Raw genomic sequence first — 18,653 nt, forward strand, 5'->3', positions numbered from 1 at the left:
AAGTTATAGCTGAGCTGAAACTTGGGAAAGCACCATGGAATATTTGAACAATTTAAATTGAACAAAATTCCTTAATGTTGGGAAGAATATAACATCTGTGAGAGCTTTTGAGGAAAAAAATATTTAGAGTAAATAAGTAGGAAGAAACTAAACTTAAAAAATAGTTTTAAGGCTGTATATGATGGCTCATGCCTATAATCCCAGAACTTTGGGAGGTCGATGCTGGAGGATTGCTTGAGACCTCCTGGAGTTTGAGACCAGCCTTGGCAACATAGTGAGACCCTGTCTCTACCAAAAATACAAAAATTAGCCAGACATAGTGGTGTGTGCCTGTAGTCCCAGCTACTCAGGAGGCTGAGATGGAGGATGGCTTGAGCTCGGGAGTTCCAAGTTGCGGTAAGCACAGATTGCACCACTGCACTGCAGCCTGGACAACAGAGTGAAACCTTGTCTCTGGAAAATAATAATAATAAAAAAATGTTGGCCGGGTGCGGTGGCTCATGACTGTAATCCCAGCACTTTGGGAGGCTGAGGCGGGTAGATCATGACGTGAAGAGATCAAGACCATCCTGGCCAACATGGTGAAACCCCGTCTCTATTAAAAATACAAAAACTAGCTGGGCGTGGTGGCTTGCACCTGTAGTCCCAGCTACTGGGGAGGCTGAGGCAGGAGAATCACTTGAACCCAGGAGGCAGAGGTTGCAGTGAGCCGAGATCATGCCACTTCACTCCAGCCTGGGTGACAGGGAGAGACTCCGTTTCAAAAAAAAAAAAAATTACTTTCTGTATTCTATAAATAAATGATTCCTAGTTGGGAAATGGAGTTAGTTTTGAGTTCATATGTGTTTATTGCAATCAGTCCATACTGTTTTTTAAACATTATTTCATATATCAGTGGCCAACTTTACCTTCTAGGTAAAGTGAGACTCCGTCTCAAAAAACAAACAAACAAACAACAACAACAAAAAAACACCACAAAAGTTTTGCGAGGTTTTGTGGGAAATTACCAAGTTTGAAAATAATGTTGTCCTTATCTCATGTATTTTTTTCATAATACTTGCAAACGGCAAGAGACTGTACCTGCCAGCAATTTGCTATTTTACTTTCTTTTTTAGTGTCTATGTTTGATATGAAAAAAATCTATGCTTTACCTCCATATCGTTTAAAATTTTTAAAAGCAACATGGAATTCTATTGTTATTTGTTAAACTAACAAAATATATAGTATAGATAGTTTTAAAAATTCTGATGCCACTGGGTTAGGAATTAAGGTAGTAGATGAGGGTTGAGTGGCAAATAAATTTGTGTTTCATATTTTCTCATTTCTTCTTGGCTGACACAATGATTTCCCTTGGCCTTATTTTTTTCATGTGTAACACAAGCAGGAAATGCCCAGCGTTTAAAAAGGAGATAGGACTGAAAGGTGACTGAGTGCTCTACCAGCGTTGTCTACCAGAAACTCATCCCCTGTGCAGGGGATGCCCCAAGGCGAGGTGACATTACATCACAAAGGGGTGGCTTGATCTAACTGGCAAGGCCCAATGCTGTTTGCTTAGGATACATAGCATGCCGTGTGCATTTCTGCCTGGCATATAGTAGGCACTTGATAAATATTTATTAATAGGATTTATCTAGCTTGAGACTTCCTTGAGGTTAGAGATGACATTTATCTTTATAGCATGCAATGAACTCACGGTATTTAATGATTTATTGAATCATTATTGTCACATTAATTTATGATTGACTTTTAGAGAGGATATCAATCATGGAGAATAATGAAACATTATTTATAGAAGATGCCTTAATTTTTAAAATAAAAAGCCCCTTCTAAGTAGAAGGTATTATGTTTTATGTTGTTTTGTTTTATTTTTGATACAGGGTCTCATATTGTCACCCAGGCTGGAGGGCAGTGGCTTGATCATGGCTCACTGCAGACTTAACTTCCTGGGCTCAAGCAATCCTCCCACTTCAGCCTCTCAAGTAGCTGGGACTACAGGCACATGCCACTACCCCCAGGTAACTTTACAAAAAAACACTTTTTTTGGCGGGGGGCCTTGCTATGTTGCCCAGCCTGTTCTCAAGTTCCTGACCTCAAGTGATCCTCCTGCATCAGCCTCTTGAGGCACTGGGATTACAGGCGTGGGCCACTATGCCTGTCCTGAGGTATTATATTTTAAACTGTAGCCAAGTCAGGAGAGAAGCAAACATATAATTTCAGTATGTGAATCATCTTTAGTTTTGAGCAAAAGTATTAGACAGCCTTATTGCCCTTTAGGTTATATTGTATGGAAGAATTAGAGAAAGTTATTGTTTTCAGAAGAACTGCCTCTGCAACAAAATCCTAGCCATTTATGAGGGCTGAGTCTTGAGGGAAGATTCATCATTTCCTGCTTTTTGGGAGAAAACCCATGATAGGCCACCATGACCCTGAACTCAATGATGGTTTCAAATAAAGCATCTGAACCCTGCAGTATTAAGAGCAGGAGAGAGAAGTGCTACTGCTGTTGGTGTCCGAGGTTATCGTGCTACAAGCTCTTATTTGCTGGACAGCTTTAAGAGAGTACAGTGATTTACAGTCATCGGTAAATCTGGTCAATTTGAGGGAGTATAGATTTCCCATTCATCACCATAACTTCTAATCTTGTTGGTGATTTTATTTTCAGATATCAAACTAGTCATTTTGGTTTTGTTAATGCTTTTCCTCGATTGATATATTTTTCTGACATAAACAAGGGTGAGCTGCGTTTGCCCGACATTGTGCTCTTTTATTTCAGCTATTTCAGATGGGAAAACTGACACCATGGTCAACAATGAAGAAGCATTTATTAATCGACTTGGGGTGGTCTGGCTTTTACATTGAAGCCCTGCTCACTCCCCTCCTCCTCCCTTTCTCTATGCCTCCAACCTCCATCGTTTTCAAGAGTCTGAGATAATCTGTGGAATCAGCAGAGCTGGATGTCACCAGGGAGATGGCACAGAAAGGAAGGAAGGCATCTTGGGAAGTATATGGGAAGTATATGAAGAAGTCATTTCACAGCTGACAGAAGCACAACCACCATTCTCCCTCAGACCTCAGACTTAGAACTTTGTGCCTGTGAAGTATAATAACCATAGGAAATCGTCAAAGGTCATTACACTTTGCTAAGAAACCCTAGGTAAATGCATAAAGTCAAAAACATTTGTAACTTGTATGTAGATTAGCTTATTGGGTCATTAAACATAATTTGTTAATATCAAATATATATCACTATATATATAAAATAATGCTATATAGGGCATATATTTCTCTTTTGTTAAATCGTAATCTCAATTATAATATGACAGTCTATTAAAAAACAGTTTCCAAATAAGTGGACTATATAAGATGCAGATTTCATTCCATAATGAGCTTTATTATTTTCATTTAACCTTTTCCTCATCCTCATGATATTCTGGCTTTAGAATATATGGATTACTGCTGCATGGTGTGGATTCTATGTTACTGTCAAGGCCATTTATTAAGAGGAGTTGAGATTTGTGTTTGACTTGTTTGTCACTTGAACTTCCAGGGCCTAGCACAGTGACTGGCACAGTAAGCATTATTTTTTTTTCAGAAGTAAACATTTATTTGCCAAAGAAAATCTGTCAAAAGTTTTTGTGTGCTCTCAGAATTCTGGATGGGAAATCTGTGGGTATCTCCCCAGATCTGGCTGTCACAGACTGTCCCAGGCTGTCACTTAACCTTATCTAAAACCAATCTCAGTCTCTTCCCCTTTCCTCGTCCTCCCTTCCCTGTTTTTGTACTGATACTATTTTCTCTGGGATGCTGAGATGGAAAGCTCATAGTCACATGTGAGCCCCACCTCCGTGCACAGTGTAACAAATCAATAAAAATCATTTATGAATTTTTTTTTTACAAATGCTCCTTGCATTCGAAATGTTAACTTCTTTAGACTTTCTTTAGATTTTCTCCATTTTGATAGTTATTTGTTGGTTTCTATTTTATCTCTTCTATTTTTATCCTGACACTTCCTGTTCAAGACCCTATAGTCAAGGAGCAATGGTCAACACTGTGATCTGCATCCAGGGTCTTCCAAGGTTAACTCCACAGGTGCCACGCACACCCTCCGTAACTCTGACTGCCCATGTCTACTTAGTACTTTGCTAAACTGGTTTCCTGCCAGAGATGCCCAGGCTGCTCCAGTCTATCTCAAGCACTCTGGGAGGAACATTACGGTGAGGAGCATGAACCTCGACCAGACAGACCTCGGTTCATAGCCCCAGCTCTACTCCTTTACCATTTAACCTCTATCCCTTTTACTCTAAGTTAACATTTTCAGGACCTGGGAAGCAGCCTGTACAATTTGGCTTTTATGAGATTTGACTTCAGTTTTAGCTCCTATCCTGAAACTAGAAAAAAATTTAGTCTCCCATGTTCTTGAATGGTTCTTACAGTTCTCCTTGAAGAGGTCCTTCACATCCCTTGTAAGTTGGATTCCTGGGAATTTTTTTTTTTTTTTTTGAGACGGAGTCTTGCTCTGTGCCCCAGGCTGGAGTGTAGTGGCGCAATCTCGGCTCACTGCAAGCTCCGCCCCCCGGGTTCATGCCATTCTCTTTGTAGCAATTGTGAATGGGAGTTCACTCATAATTTGGCTCTCTGTCTGTTATTGGTGTATAAGGATGCTTGTGATTTTTGTACATTGATTTTGTATCCTGAGACTTTGCTGAAGTTGCTTATCAGCTTAAGGAGATTTTGGGCTGAGACAATGGGGTTTTCTAAATATACAATCATGTCATCTGCAAACAGAGACAATTTGATTTCCTCTTTTCCTATTTGAATACTCTTTATTTCTTTCTCTTGCCTGATTGCCCTGACCAGAACTTCCAATACTATGTTGAATAGGAGTGGTGAGAGTTGGAATGAAGAGAAGAATCTCTTCTTTGAGATTCTTCCACCTATTTGCCACTCAGCCTCCTCAGGCTGTGCAAAGCGACACTCAGTGGCCTTTTGCTGAGGAGCTGCTCACACTTCTGTGATGAAGGATGGCCAGCACCATTCCAAAGAAGGAATGATTGTCACCACAGTGCAGCTGTCTTTCTAGTCTCCCTGCAACTCTAGACATGAGCATCCCTTCCCTCAAGGACTTGCTGTTTGTTCCTGGTGGCAAGACACCACAACTGTGTCCCAGTATACTGACATTAGACCCCAAGCTGACTCAGTAAAACTGTCTAGGTTTATTAAAGACAAGTGAATACTCTGATTCCCAGATGAAGCTGAAGTGTAAGTTACGGTGTCCTAGGTTTTTACATTTTGTGGGAAATGAAAAAGTGATGTTAATTTTTGTTTTTGCCAAATAAGGGCACTAACAAAAATTTACTATCTTGCATTCTATCTTTTTCAATGAAAAAAAAAGCTTATAGTTTCTGCATAAAAAGATGTTATTAAGTTGAACAGGTTTAGCTTTGGGTTTATTATTTTTCTTAGTTCACTGAGGCAGGGTGAAATGTTAGCCAGGAATTGGCTCTCATCATTAATCCTGAGTTTGGAAACCACTGTTATATGAAACTTGTTAATTCAGTGGACATATTCTTGAAGGTCCTCTTTCAAGTCCTTTAATTTGAGAGGACTGAAGGAGGTCACAGCTATGGCACTACTTCCTCCTCTTCCCTATACCTATACATATCCTTATGATACATTTAAGCAATTACTTGTCTTGTACTGTCCTCTAATGGTTTCGTATATGGATATCTTGTCTCTTCCAACCAGATTCGAATGCCAGGCAAATAGAAGGTACTGAAGAACTAATTTTACAAACACATTTCTATAGTATACACCAACCAGCAGGCTGCTTACGGATGTGCAGACATTTGTGTGTCTATGTGTGTGTTTAAATATTTTGGAAGTCTTTTGGAATCATCAATGTGAAAAGTGCACATTTTTGAAGGATTAAACGAGCTTCGTAGAGTAAGAAAACAAGCCTTGGGAGTCAAGTCTCCACCTTCGTCTCCATTTCCTGACGAGGCTGCAAGATTAAAATCCCAATTGAGTAGACGTGGCCCTGCATTTGAAGCATAGATGAAGTCTCTCCTCATTTTTGATGATATAGTAATAATGTAGTGTGTAGCAAGGTAGTTGAGGTGCCCCCACAAAATATCAGAATTGTTTTTCATTTTAATGTACTTTTTTTAAACTTAAAAAAACCATAAAATGTTCCTCAGAGTGACAGTCAAGCTTCAATATTTATGACTTTCTGATTGCTCTAGCGGTTTAGAAAAAAAAAATAAAAATGAGCCCTGAAGTAACATTTGAGTGGAAAAGATTAAAATTCAGAATTATGGACTTTTCTCATTTAAATAAGTATTCACTTTTTCCTGGAAGTTTTATGTGCCAACCCCAGTTTCTCTGTGTTTGACAATCCTTGAAATAGTACTTAACTTCTTTCTTGAAAATATATGAACGGTTTTATTTTTTGAAAATAGGTCCCTTTGGATGAGCAAAACATTCTCCCAGAAGCTTTTACACTCTACTTTAGACCACAAACCAAGCACACACACACATCGTCTTGGAAGTGAATGGTTCTTTTCAGAGCACTAGCGGGGGAGCATATGAGTGAATGAAAGTGGATACAGGAGAGAGCATCATTATCTTTAGGTTATTTTAAAATGCTATGATTTATTATATCTACTCGGCCGATTGGTGACATGTACTCTAAATTGCTCCATCATTTACTTTCCTGTGAACTCTTGTTTTCTGATTCATATGTCTTAAGTCTTATGACTAAATCAAACCATATTTCCTTACCCAAATGCAGTTCTTTAATTACTTTATAATTTTGTGACTGCTTTTTCCCTTCGAATAGTGTATTTCGACAGCTACTTAGAGGAATATGTTATTAGTGTCTAATTAAATTTTTAATTTAGTTAGGGAAAGGAGGAATGTGACTACAGGTTGGCATCTGTAATCTGAAAATACAAAATACAAAATGCTCCAAAATCCAAAACTCTTTGAGTGCTAATGTGGTGCCAAAAGTAGAAAATTCGACACATAAGTACTAACACGAATTTGGTTTCATGCACAAAATTATTAAAAATATTGTATAAAATTACCTTCAGGCCATGTATATAAGGTGTATATGAAACATAAGTGAATTTTGTGTTTAGACTTGGGTCTCATCCCCAAGATATCTCATTATGTGTATGTAAATATCCCAAAATCTGGAAAAAATCTGAAAATCTGGAAAAAAAATCTGAAAATCTGAAACACTCCTGGTCCTAAGCATTTCAGATGAGGGATACTCAGCCTGCATTTCCATTCAAAGTGTATGTAAGGTCATTTTATTACTAGGAACTCTAATTGCTGTTACAGAATGTGGATGTGACTAAAGAAAAATGACAGTTGATGAATACTCTCAGAAAGGGAATAAGGAAGAACGACTCCCCCCACACACGAAGATTCGCTGTAAAAGAAAATTTTGTTATACTCATTAAAAAGTATTTAAGTTTTAGTAACAACTTACATCTCCAGTATTTTCCTCTCTTAGCTTTCCTGATTAATTAATTCTTTCAACAAATACCTGAGTGTTCCCTAAGCCTTGTTTTAGGTTCTGGGAGTACAGCAGTAACTGACACAGACCAAAGCTCTACCCTTGTGTAATTGGTACTCTAACGATTCCTGGTGAATTCGTTTATTTATTTTTACAAAAGCTTGTTATGTGAGCCTTATATAAAAGATCCAAATAGTTATATCTTGCAGCCTTATTAGTAAAAGAACCAAAATGAATAATTCAGGATTTGATTTCTAGGGTAGCAGTGTGATAAAATACTCTTTTTCTAGATTTGGATTCTGAGCAGTAGCAGGTACATATTGTGGCAACAAAAACTGACTCATCCCTGAAGAAAGTAATATGGAAAGCAGAGAAATTGTCAGGATTGTCTGGCGACAGTATTGTGAGACTGTTCTCCTAAACATGCATAAAAATGTTTAAATGGCAGAAGAGAACAGCATCTTTGCATCTGGTTTACAAGAAAGGTTTTATTCAAGACAATATTGGAAAAAAGTCTTAACCTGAGCCAATTTTGAAATGTTGAGGATGGGGAGAAATTTGAGACAGAGCTGGCCCTAGTTATAAAAGAGAAGGCAGAGTTTGGGCATCCACCTTTTCCCATCTCCCTTTACCCCTTTTTCCATCTGACTTATTACAGATCCTTCCACATTCCATGTGGGTGGAGAGAACTGACTGCCCCAGGTCCGCAGACCTACTCTGCTATTTGACATTCATGTGAGCATGAACAACCACCTAGTTCACACTTCATTTTCCCATCTACAAAATAAAGATAAGAACACAGACTTCAGAAGGTAATGGTGAAGATTAGATATAATGTATGTGACAATGCTTTGAAACAATTCGTAACAAGAAATAGCATAATGGTTAATACTTCTTTAAGCAATGGCAATAAGACTCTGAGAAGCACAGGAGCTCTCTATACACCGGAGAGCTTTTCTCAGACTGTGCCTTAGATGACCTATGCCATGGGCAAGGCTGGTTACTCTGGTTACTGAAAGTCATATTGACCCCAGTCTGTTCTGATGCTGAGTTACTCACTCTTGCCAGGCTGGTCCCAGATGGAACTTTGTATGGAACGTACTTCCTGTAGATATGACCAACTCTGGAACACGGAACATCAAACATTTCTCCTCCACACATCCAAACCTGAAAAGGGAAAAACAGAACAGAAGACAACAGTGAATTTCACACAAGAAAGGAATTATCAGTAGGACTCACAAACCATCTTAAAATCTCTAAAAGTCTTTAAATCAATAAGTTCTACTTATTATAAATGGCTAACCAAAAAAGAAAACCATGTTTTTTAAAATCTAGATTCATAAAAGTTTAAAACCAAAATACAGCTGAGTGCAGTGGCTCATGCCTGTAATCCCAGTACTTTGGGAGGCCAAGGAGGGAGGATCACTTGAGCCCAGGAGGTCATGACCAGCCTGTGCAACATGACAAAACTTCATCTCTACAAAAAATACAAAAATTAGCTGGATGTGGTGGTGTGCGCCTGCAGCCCCAGCTACTTGGGAGGCTGAGGTGGGAGAATGGCTTGCTGCAGTGACCTATGTTTGCACCACTGCACTTCAGCCTGGGCAACAGAGCGAGATCGTGTCTTAACAACAACAACAAAAAAACCGAAACTAAAATAGTAGTTCAATAAAATCTTGTTTCTATAGACAATATGTTGGCTTAAGAAAAATTCTAGTAAAATTTTCTTACAAATATTGTACTGAACCCACATTTCATACTTAGACATCTTATTTATATAGATATTTGTTTCAATAATCTTGTAAAAATCATTTGAAGAAATAACATTTGAAATTAAAATGCTAATTTAAAAATTTAACATATAAAAAGTGGAATTTTCAAAATAGGTGAATGCTTTAAAGAACACAAGCATATGCATAAGTTTTAAGTTGCATTCTGAAACTTGCAGCAATGCTAACCTTAAAAATCAGAGTTGCATTCTCATTTCTCTCCCCCAAACTGATCTTTTTCTTAGGTACATAAAATAATCAGTTAAGATGCTGTACTTTCTTTTCTTTTGTTTTGAGATGGAGTTTCGCTCTTGTTGCCCAGGCTGCTGTGGAATGGCGCAATCTCGGCTCACTGCAACCTCTGCCTCCTGGGTTCAAGCAATTCTCCTGCCTCAGCTGCCCAAGTAGCTGAGATTACAGGTGCCCACCACGATGCTCAGCTAATTTTTTTGTATTTTTAGTAGAGGTGGGGTTTCACCATGTTGGCCAGGCTAGTCTGGAACTCCTGACTTCAGGTGATCCATCCACCTCAATCTCCTAAAGTGTTGAGATTACAGGCGTGAGCCACCGCACCTGGCCCAAGATGCCATACTTTTATATTTAGTAACAAAAGTCATGGTTATATTTTACCATGACTGCCTTCTCAGACAGACGCACACTTAATTGTGGTTTTATATAACAGACCATCTGTTATAAAAGAACTAATTATCAAAACATAAATCCAGGATTCATATAAGCTATAGTCTTAGATATTTTTATTGTAAGATAAATGATTATAAAAAGAGATACTCTGATGGTTAATTTTATGACTCAACTTGGCTGGACCACAGCGACCAGACATCTGGTCAAACACTATTCTGGATCTTTCTGTGAAGGTGTTTTTTTTTGCATTCGATTAACATTTGAAATCAGTGGACTTTGAATAAAGTGAATTACCTTCCATGATATGGATGGGCCTCATCCAACTGGATGAAGGTGTTAATAGAACAAAGTCTCACCTCTACTGAGCAAGAAGGAATTCTGCCAGCAGAATCCCTGGGTCTCCAGCTTGCCCACCTACTCTGAAGATTGTGGACCTACCAAGCTTCCACAATCATGTGAGCCAATTTCTTAAAATTAATCTCTCTCCCCTCTTGGTTTTGTTTCTCTGGAGACCCGTGAGTAATACAGATACATATCTTTATTTGAAGTGTAATATTGAAAGAGAGAAAGAGAAGTGCTAATGTTTTCCTTTATTTGCTTCCAATTTCTTTCACTAAGAGAAATGACACCCAAGTGAGAATGGTTGAACAAATAGTGATTAAGGTCCATGGAAGTCCAAGAAGGAAGAAATGCAATTATTAAAGCAACATTCAGTTGCTGTAATTGAGTTCAGGATTACTCATAGTATTAATTTCAACTTGATGGAATATTTATTAATGATTTGGATCAAGCCTTCAGAAATATGTGTGGGTGATATAAAGCTGGTAAGGGCAGTGGACAGTCTAAAGTAAATTATGAACATCTGGAAAGATCTCCACAGGAGGGAGCTATATAACATTGAAAATTAAAAGGCAACAACAAACACTCGTCCGAGGATCTTAAGAAATCAACTCTTCCACACGTCACTACTATGGAGAATTTAGGGACCAACGATATAGATCTATCTACAGGCCTGAAGTCTTTCGCTAATTTCTGGATACATGCTATTTATAGTTCCTTCTAAAGGGAATTTTGAAGTGGAAAAGTGATGCGAACTCTGTCCTAAGAGAGGCAGTTGAAAGAACTAAAGATGTGTAGTTCTGATAAGATAAAATTCAGAGATAGCCTTTTCAAAGAACCTAATATTTGGAAGAGATATTCTGTAGAGCCTTTAGGAGGTAGAACCAGGATTAATTGCATATAGCTATAAGGGGGCAGATTTTAACTTAGTAGGAAGAAATTTCTAATAAAATGATTAAAGATCGAATGAACTTCCCGTATCACTAGATGTGTTGAAATCTGCAGCAGATGACACTGGGGATAAACATATGACTCGAATGGACATTTGATCTAGCTGATACTTTAAGGCAATTCTACAGCATGAGTTAGCGTTTATGAATGGTTATTATGCCCTTTTCATTAATTATTTCATGTAATGCTCACAATTCAATGACAGACTTTACTGTTTCCCCAATTATGAAGGTGGAAAAATGGCAGCCTAGAGACGCTGAGTAGCTTGTTCAAAGCCACATAACTGGCCACTTCCGAACTGAGATTTGAAAACCTAGTGGTTTAACTTCAGTGCCCATATGTTTAATTGATATTGTATCCACAGATTATGCAAACTCTTTCTGTAAAGGGCCAGATAATAAATACTTTTGCCTTTGTAGGTCATATGGTATCTTTTGCAACTCCTCAAATCTGCTAACAAATAGGCATAGTGTAATTTCAGTTAAACCCTGGTTACAAAAACTGGCAGTGCGCTATTGTTTGCTAGCTCTTGTTCTATAGAGTAAGGAGTCCTTTCAAACACTGAAATTCAGTGATTCTAAGATAATGTATGTGGGAGATTATAGTTTCCAAAGTTAGACACCACAGTATCTTCCACTGCACATACCCCTCTGCAATGTGACCTTGGTAACCAATTTCCCATTAGGGGATCAGTCTATGCCTCCTCTCTTTGAATTAGGGTGGGCTTATGAATTCTTAGACCAGTAGAGTACAACAGAAGTGGTTGAAGATAGGTCATAAAAGGCCACATAACCTGTCCTCTGGGGCATTTGTTTTTGAAACTCTGGGCTTCCATGTGAGAAATTTGACTCTGAGGAATTTCACAATTGACCATTGTGAAAAAGTCCAAGCACCTGAGATGTCATGCATTGGGTAAATACCTTTACTTAGGGTTTTATCTGCTGGCCAACATTAGCTGCCAACCCTGTGAATAAAGATGCCTCTACGTGATTCCAGCCCCTTGCTGTTGAATCATCCTCCAGAGACTCCATATACCACAGAGCCGAAACAAGCTATCTCTTCTGTGCCTTTTTTTGAATTTGCGGCCCACAAAATCCAAAAGCTTAATAAAACAGTTGCTTTATGGTGTTAGGCTTTGTTGTGCAACAGTAGTAATTGGAACTACATATTTCTAAATCCATGATAAAGGTGAATTACTAGCACCGATAACCAAAGTTTATGGATCACTTATAGTTTTCATCTTATTCGATTGTACGGGATACAGAGCTAGGACTCAGCAATTTCCATGCTCACTTCCTCCTGGGCACACAGCCAAGTTATAATTCCCAGCTCCTTTGTATTTAGATGTGACTATGTACTGTTTCTTGCCAGTGGAATGCAAATGGAAGTGATGTGCATCACCTCTGGGCGAAAGAAATCACTAGTGGACTTCTTTCTCTACTTTATTTATGATACATTTTCCCCTCAGAGCCTGAGTAATTGCAGAAATACAGAGGAGGATTCTGAGGCCCTAGCAGATGGTAGAATCATTAAATGGATGGGGACAGGGTTGCTGAAAACTGGGTGAAGAATTACTCGTGCCTCCTCCTCCAAATTGTGAGACAAGCAATAGAAAATTCTTATTAATGTTAAATTACCAAGATTTTGGATTTATTGTAGACATTGTTCCACCCTAATGAATAGTCATTTTTTTTTTCTCAGCCTCTTCTGATATTTTTAATCAAATGTAGTGACTGTAATTATTTAGGAGATTACTTTAATTCTTATTCTTGCATTTTAAAGAGGTAGAATTTAAAAGTAATTCGACAACAGGTGATGGGGTGGAAAATGGGAGGGAGGAGAATGTTGGATAATCCAGTGTATAATCAAATGTCAGTTCTTATTGGTCAAAGATAAGCAAATGTCAAGGCAAAGAAACTTTCTTATCATCTGCAGCTGGGAGATAGGAATTTGTTGGCACAGCCTTTTATTTTTCACAAAAAAGTGACAATATTGATTAGCTTCTGGAGGTGGCCAATCTTTCCTGCAGGATTAGAAGATGGTGATAAGTGAGGACAAGATGTGGGGTCAAGGTCTGGAGCAAGGCCCTACATTTTCTGGCCTTAACCTATTCTTCACTTCATGTGATCTTGTAAAATACTTACAAAGTGAGCACAAGTGAACTACATGCTTCTTAAGAGAGTATTTGCAGAATGAAAACCGCCACAATAGAAAGTTCAATAAATCATTATTGCTTTCTGTTATGGATTGAATGTTTGTATCCACCCACCCTATCAAACTCATATGTTGAAATTTTAACCTCCAATGTGGTGGTATTCGGAGGTGGGGTCCTGGGAGCTGATTAAGTTATGAGGGTAGAGTTCTCAAGAATAGAATTAGTGGACTAGTAAGGGAGACCCCAGAGAGCTCTCTCACTGTCTTTCTGCCATGTGAAGATACAATGAGTAGTTGGCAGTCTGCAACCTGGTAGAGAGCCCTCTCCAGAACCCAAGAATGCTGGCACTCTGATATCAGACTTGTAGCATCCAGAACAGTGAGAAAAAATTTTTTATTATTTATAAGCCACTCAGTCTATAGCACTTTGCTATAGCAGCCCAAATGGGTAAGTAAGACTCTTTCCTTTTTAAGATATAACAAAGCAACCTAATAGACACACAGTAATAAAATTTCAACTAATTATTCTCAGAGGGTCACTCTAACACAGTGTTTACAGATGTACATGCATAACAGATGACCACATCCTTAGTTGTTTAAAACAACAGACATTTACTGTATCACAGTTCTGTAGCTCAGGAGTCCATGAGGGCTCAACAAGGTTCTCCACCAAGGGTCTCACAAGGCTGAAGTCTAGGTGTCTGCTGGGTAGAGCTCTTACCTGGAGCCTCAGGGGAAGAATCTGCTTTCAAGCTTATTTAGGTTATTGCCAGAATTCACTTTGTAATTGTGGGACTGAGATCCCCATTTTCTTGATGGCTGCTGACTGGGGACCATTCTCAGCTTATTGACACCATTTTTAGTTCCTTGCTTCACAGACCTTCTGTCCCAGCAGTGGTTAAACTCATGTGATTAGATGAGGCCTATCATGATCACCTCCTCTTCTTAAAGTGAACTGATTGATAACCTTAATTACATTTGTCAAATCTCTTTTACCATGTAATGTTGACATATTCATGTAAGTAAACCAAGGAAGAGGGTCATCTTAGAGTTCTGTCTACCACCATTTCCAAGGAATCAAAATTCATGTCTTCTATTGATAACCTCATCCTGGTTCTTAAAATTCTTCCCCTCAGAAGTTTCTCTGTGTAGTTAAGTCAAAATCAAGAAACTCCTGAGCAGACTTTTTAAATTCTAAATTCAGTGTTGAGAAAACGATAGAATCCTAGGATTTATCTTTTACCCTACATACTGCCCCTGTGATCACTTAAAAAAAAAAAAAAAAAAGCCGGGCGTGGTGGCTCAGGCCTGTAATCCCACCACGCTGGGAGGCCGAGGCAGCGGATCACGAGGTCAGGAGACAGAACCATCTAACATGGTGAAACCCCGTCTCTAATAAAAATACAAACAAATTAGCCAGGTTTGGTGGCACGCGCCTGTAGTCCCAGCTACTTGGGAGGCTGAGGCAGGAGAATGGTGTGAACCCGGGAGGCAGAGCTTGCTGTGAGCGGAGATCGCACCACTGCACTCTAGCCTCGGCGACAGAGCGAAACTCTGTCTTGAAAAAAAAAGACAACAAAAAAACATATATCTGAGCATACCATTCCTCTATCAAAATCCTTCAGTGGTTTTCTATTGCTCTTAGGGCAAAGTTGCAACTCTTCCATAAAGGTTCCAAGACCTTGCAGGATCTGGCCTTTGCCTGCTTGTCTCTCAGTCACTACCCTCCCACTCCCCTGGTCAGAGCTACTTTTAATTCCTTAGGAAGGATCAGGTTTCCCTCCTCAGAGCTTGCTGCCATCAGTTGTTTTCTCCAAAGAAATTTCTCCCACCTTCTCCTCTTCCCTTTCCTTCTTTCCTATTCCTTGTCTTCTCCTCTTTATTTTCCAGGTTTCAGCTTAACTCACACTGAGCCCCCAGATTTGGTTGGGATTCCCTGTTTCATGCTCTCACTCTATCCTGTGCTTCTCTTTCACATATTTCGTTAAGTGAACAAATACGTAGTGAGCACTCACTAGCCACGCATCCGTCACCAGATGAAGCTCTAATGTGTGACCCACTTAAAGGTTTGAGCACATGGAGCCTTCTTTCAACTGGAGACAGTGGTGCCCGGAAGTGCGGGAAAACTCAGTCCTTAATAGTCTTGGGAGAAAGGTTGTGGCCAGTTCAAAGGCAGCAGAAAGCTTTACTTGAAGGGAAAGAAGGAGCAGAGAGTTTATTTAAAGGGATAGGACACTCTGAAAGATGAAGCAGAGCGGGCTGCTGAAAGAGAATGGGCCAGGGACACTCAGAGAGTTCTGCATTGGGTTTTTATGATGTTGAATTTTTTCTTGAAGTTTTCACCTCTATCTTAAGTCATCACCTTTTTTCTTTGTGTAGTTTTCCCGCTTCTGCCTTAAGTCCGTGACCTTTCCCTGCCGAGTTCCCACCCCAGGCTTGTGGGACCCTCCCCTGTATGGTTTTGCTCTGTCCCCACACAAATCTCATCTTGAATTCCCAGGCGTTGTGTGAGGGACCCGGTGGGAGGTAATTGAATCATGGGAGCAGGTCTTTCCTGTGCTGTTCTTGTGGTACTGAGTAAGCCTCACGCGATCTGATGGTTACTATAAGGGGGGAGTTTTCCTGCACAAGCTCTTTTTGCCTGCTGCCATTCAAGTGAGATGTGACTTGCTCCTCCTTGCCTTCCGCCATGATAGTGAGGCCTCCCCAGCCATGTGGAACCGTAAATTCATTTAAACCTCTTTCTTTTGTAACTTGCCAAGTCTTGGGTATGTCTTTATCAGCAGTGTGAAAACAGACTAATATACTCCCCTTGGTGTGCATGCATGAGGCAGTGTTGGATACTAAGTCTACCTAGTGGCTGCATTGTTCATTAGCACCATCCCAGGACGGTTGTATAGAGGTCAGATCTATACTTACTGTACCTTCATATTTCTTAGGAGTGTCTCTGCCCTCTGATACCATTTCCTGTGCCCTCACCCAAATCTCATCCTGAATTGTAGCTCCCACAATTCCCAAGTGTAGTGGTAGTGAGAGGTGACAACATGCTAGCAGCCCTCATTCTGGGTGCCTCCTCGGCCTCAGCGTCCACTCTGGCAGTGCTTGAGGAGCCCTTCAGCCCACCACAGCACTGTGGGAGCCCCTCTCTGGGCTGGCCAAGGCCAGAGCTGGTTACCTCTGCTTGCTGGGAGGTGTGGAGGGAGAGGCGCGGGTGGGAAATGGGGCTGGCACGGGGCTCGCAGGCCAACGCTAGTTCCGGGTGGGCATGGGCTCAGCAGGCCCCACACTTGGAGCTGCCCACAGGTGCCACCACTCAGGGCAGCGAGAGGCTTAGCACCCGGGCCAGCAGCTGCAGAGGATGTGCTGGGTCCCCCAGTAGTGCCAGCCTGCCGGCGCTGTGCTTGAATTCTTGCCTGGCCTCAGCTGCCTCCCCTCTAGGGGAGGGCTCGGGACCTGCAGCCCACCATGCCCAAGCCTCCCCTGCCAGCCTTAGGCTCCTGCACCACCAGAGCCTCCCTAATGAGCACTGCCACCTGCGTGGCGGTTCCCAGTCCCATTGACTGCCCAAGGCCTGAAGAATGCAGGCAGGCAGCTCCGGACTGGTGGGCAGCTCCTCCTGCAGCCCCGGTGTGGGATCCACTAGGTGAAGCCAGCTGGGCTCCTGAGTCTAGTAGGATTTGGAGAATCTTTATGTCTAGCTAAGGGATTGTAAATATACCAATCAGCACCCTGTGTCTAGCTCAAGGTTTGTAAATACACCAATCAGTACTCTGTATCTAGCTAATCTAGTGGGAACTTGAAGAACCTTTATGTCTAACTAAGGGATTGCAAATACACCAATCAGCACCCTGTGTCTAGCTCAAGGTTTGTTAATAAACCAATCGGTACTCTGTATCTAGCTAACCTAGTGGGGTCTTGGAGAACTTTTCTGTCTAGCACTCTGTGTCTAGCTAAAGGATTGTAAACACACCAATCAGCACTCTGTCAAAATGGACCAATCAGCTCTCTGTAAAATGGACCAATCAGTTCTCTGTAAAATGGACCAATCAGCAAGATGTGGGTGGGGTCAGATAAGGGAATAAAAGCAGGCTGGGCAGCCAGCAGTAGCAACCTACCAGGGTCCCATTCTCTGCTGTAGAAGCTTTGTTGTTTTGCTCTTTACAATGAATCTTGCTGCTGCTCACTTTTTGGATCAAGGCTGCTTTTATGAGCTGTAACAGTCACTGCGAAGGTCTGCAGCTTCATTTTTGAAGCCAGCGAGACCACAAACCCATCAGAAGGAAGAAACTGCAGACATATCTGAACATCTGAAGGAACAAGTTCTGGACACACCACGTTTAAGAACTGCAGCACTCACTGCGAGGGTCTGCGGCTTCCTCCTTGAAGTCAGCGAGACCAAGAACTCACCAATTCCAGACACAGTAGGGACCCAGTGGAAGGTAACTGAATCATGGGGTTGAGTCTTTCCAGTGTTGTTCTCATGATAGTGAATAAGTCTTATGAGAGCTGATGGTTTTATAAGGAGGGATTTCCTTGCATAAGTTCTTTCTTGCCTGCCACCATGTAAGATGTGGCTTGCTCCTTCTTGCCTTCTGCCGTGATCCTGAGACCTTCCCAGTCATGTAGAACTGTAAGTCCATTAAACTGCTTTATTTTGTAAACTGCCCAGTCTTGGGTATGTCTTTATCAGTAGCATGAAAATAGACTAATAAACCCTCTTCTCCTCTTTGTCAGTATGCACCCAGCTACATCCTGACAGGTTAACTGCAAAGAGATGATTACTGGGTATCTTAAGGAGCGGGCCTTCCTGCATAGATACTTCTCCTCTCTCTGTTTGTAACTAGTCTAGTTGTTTCCGGTGATCTCTGAGGTGCTAGATTTTTCCAGACCTCCATGTCCTCAGGGGCTCCCCATCCTGGTCATGTTTAGCTATACGCCTAGTCTAACAATAGCACTTAGGATAACTGCAATGAAGTGATTTCTTTGAGTGCTCCTGTTTGATTTGCTTAGCATCTGCCTTCCCTCACTGGACTATAAATTCCATGACTTGTTTTTTTTCACTACTATATCTCCAGCTACTATTGAAGGGTTCAGCACATAGAAGACAATAAATATTTGTGGAGTAGGTGAGTACAGTGGCTTCTTCCTTCAATTACACTTAGTGCTCCTACTTATGTGGAAGCCCCTAAGGCTTTTCTAATTTAGTGTAGCTTCACACAACCTCAGGGCCCCCTTACTTTTACTATAGCACACTGCTTCCACTATCTCTAATCTTA

At 40.6% G+C, this 18,653-nt stretch overlaps 1 protein-coding gene across 2 annotated transcripts in view; it reads right to left on the minus strand.

The window, feature by feature from the left end:
* GALNTL6 (polypeptide N-acetylgalactosaminyltransferase like 6) overlaps window positions 1-18,653 on the minus strand; it is a 1,207,198-nt gene that overhangs the window by 91,792 nt on the left and 1,096,753 nt on the right. For both annotated transcript variants that reach the window (XM_003899362.5, XM_003899363.4), the window contains one exon: window positions 8,582-8,689. In XM_003899362.5, coding sequence (XP_003899411.2) covers window positions 8,582-8,689 — 108 coding nt within the window. The remainder of the gene's footprint in view (window positions 1-8,581; window positions 8,690-18,653) is intronic.

This window comes from Papio anubis, chromosome 3 (assembly GCF_008728515.1).
Source record: "Papio anubis isolate 15944 chromosome 3, Panubis1.0, whole genome shotgun sequence".
NCBI lineage: Eukaryota > Metazoa > Chordata > Mammalia > Primates > Cercopithecidae > Papio > Papio anubis.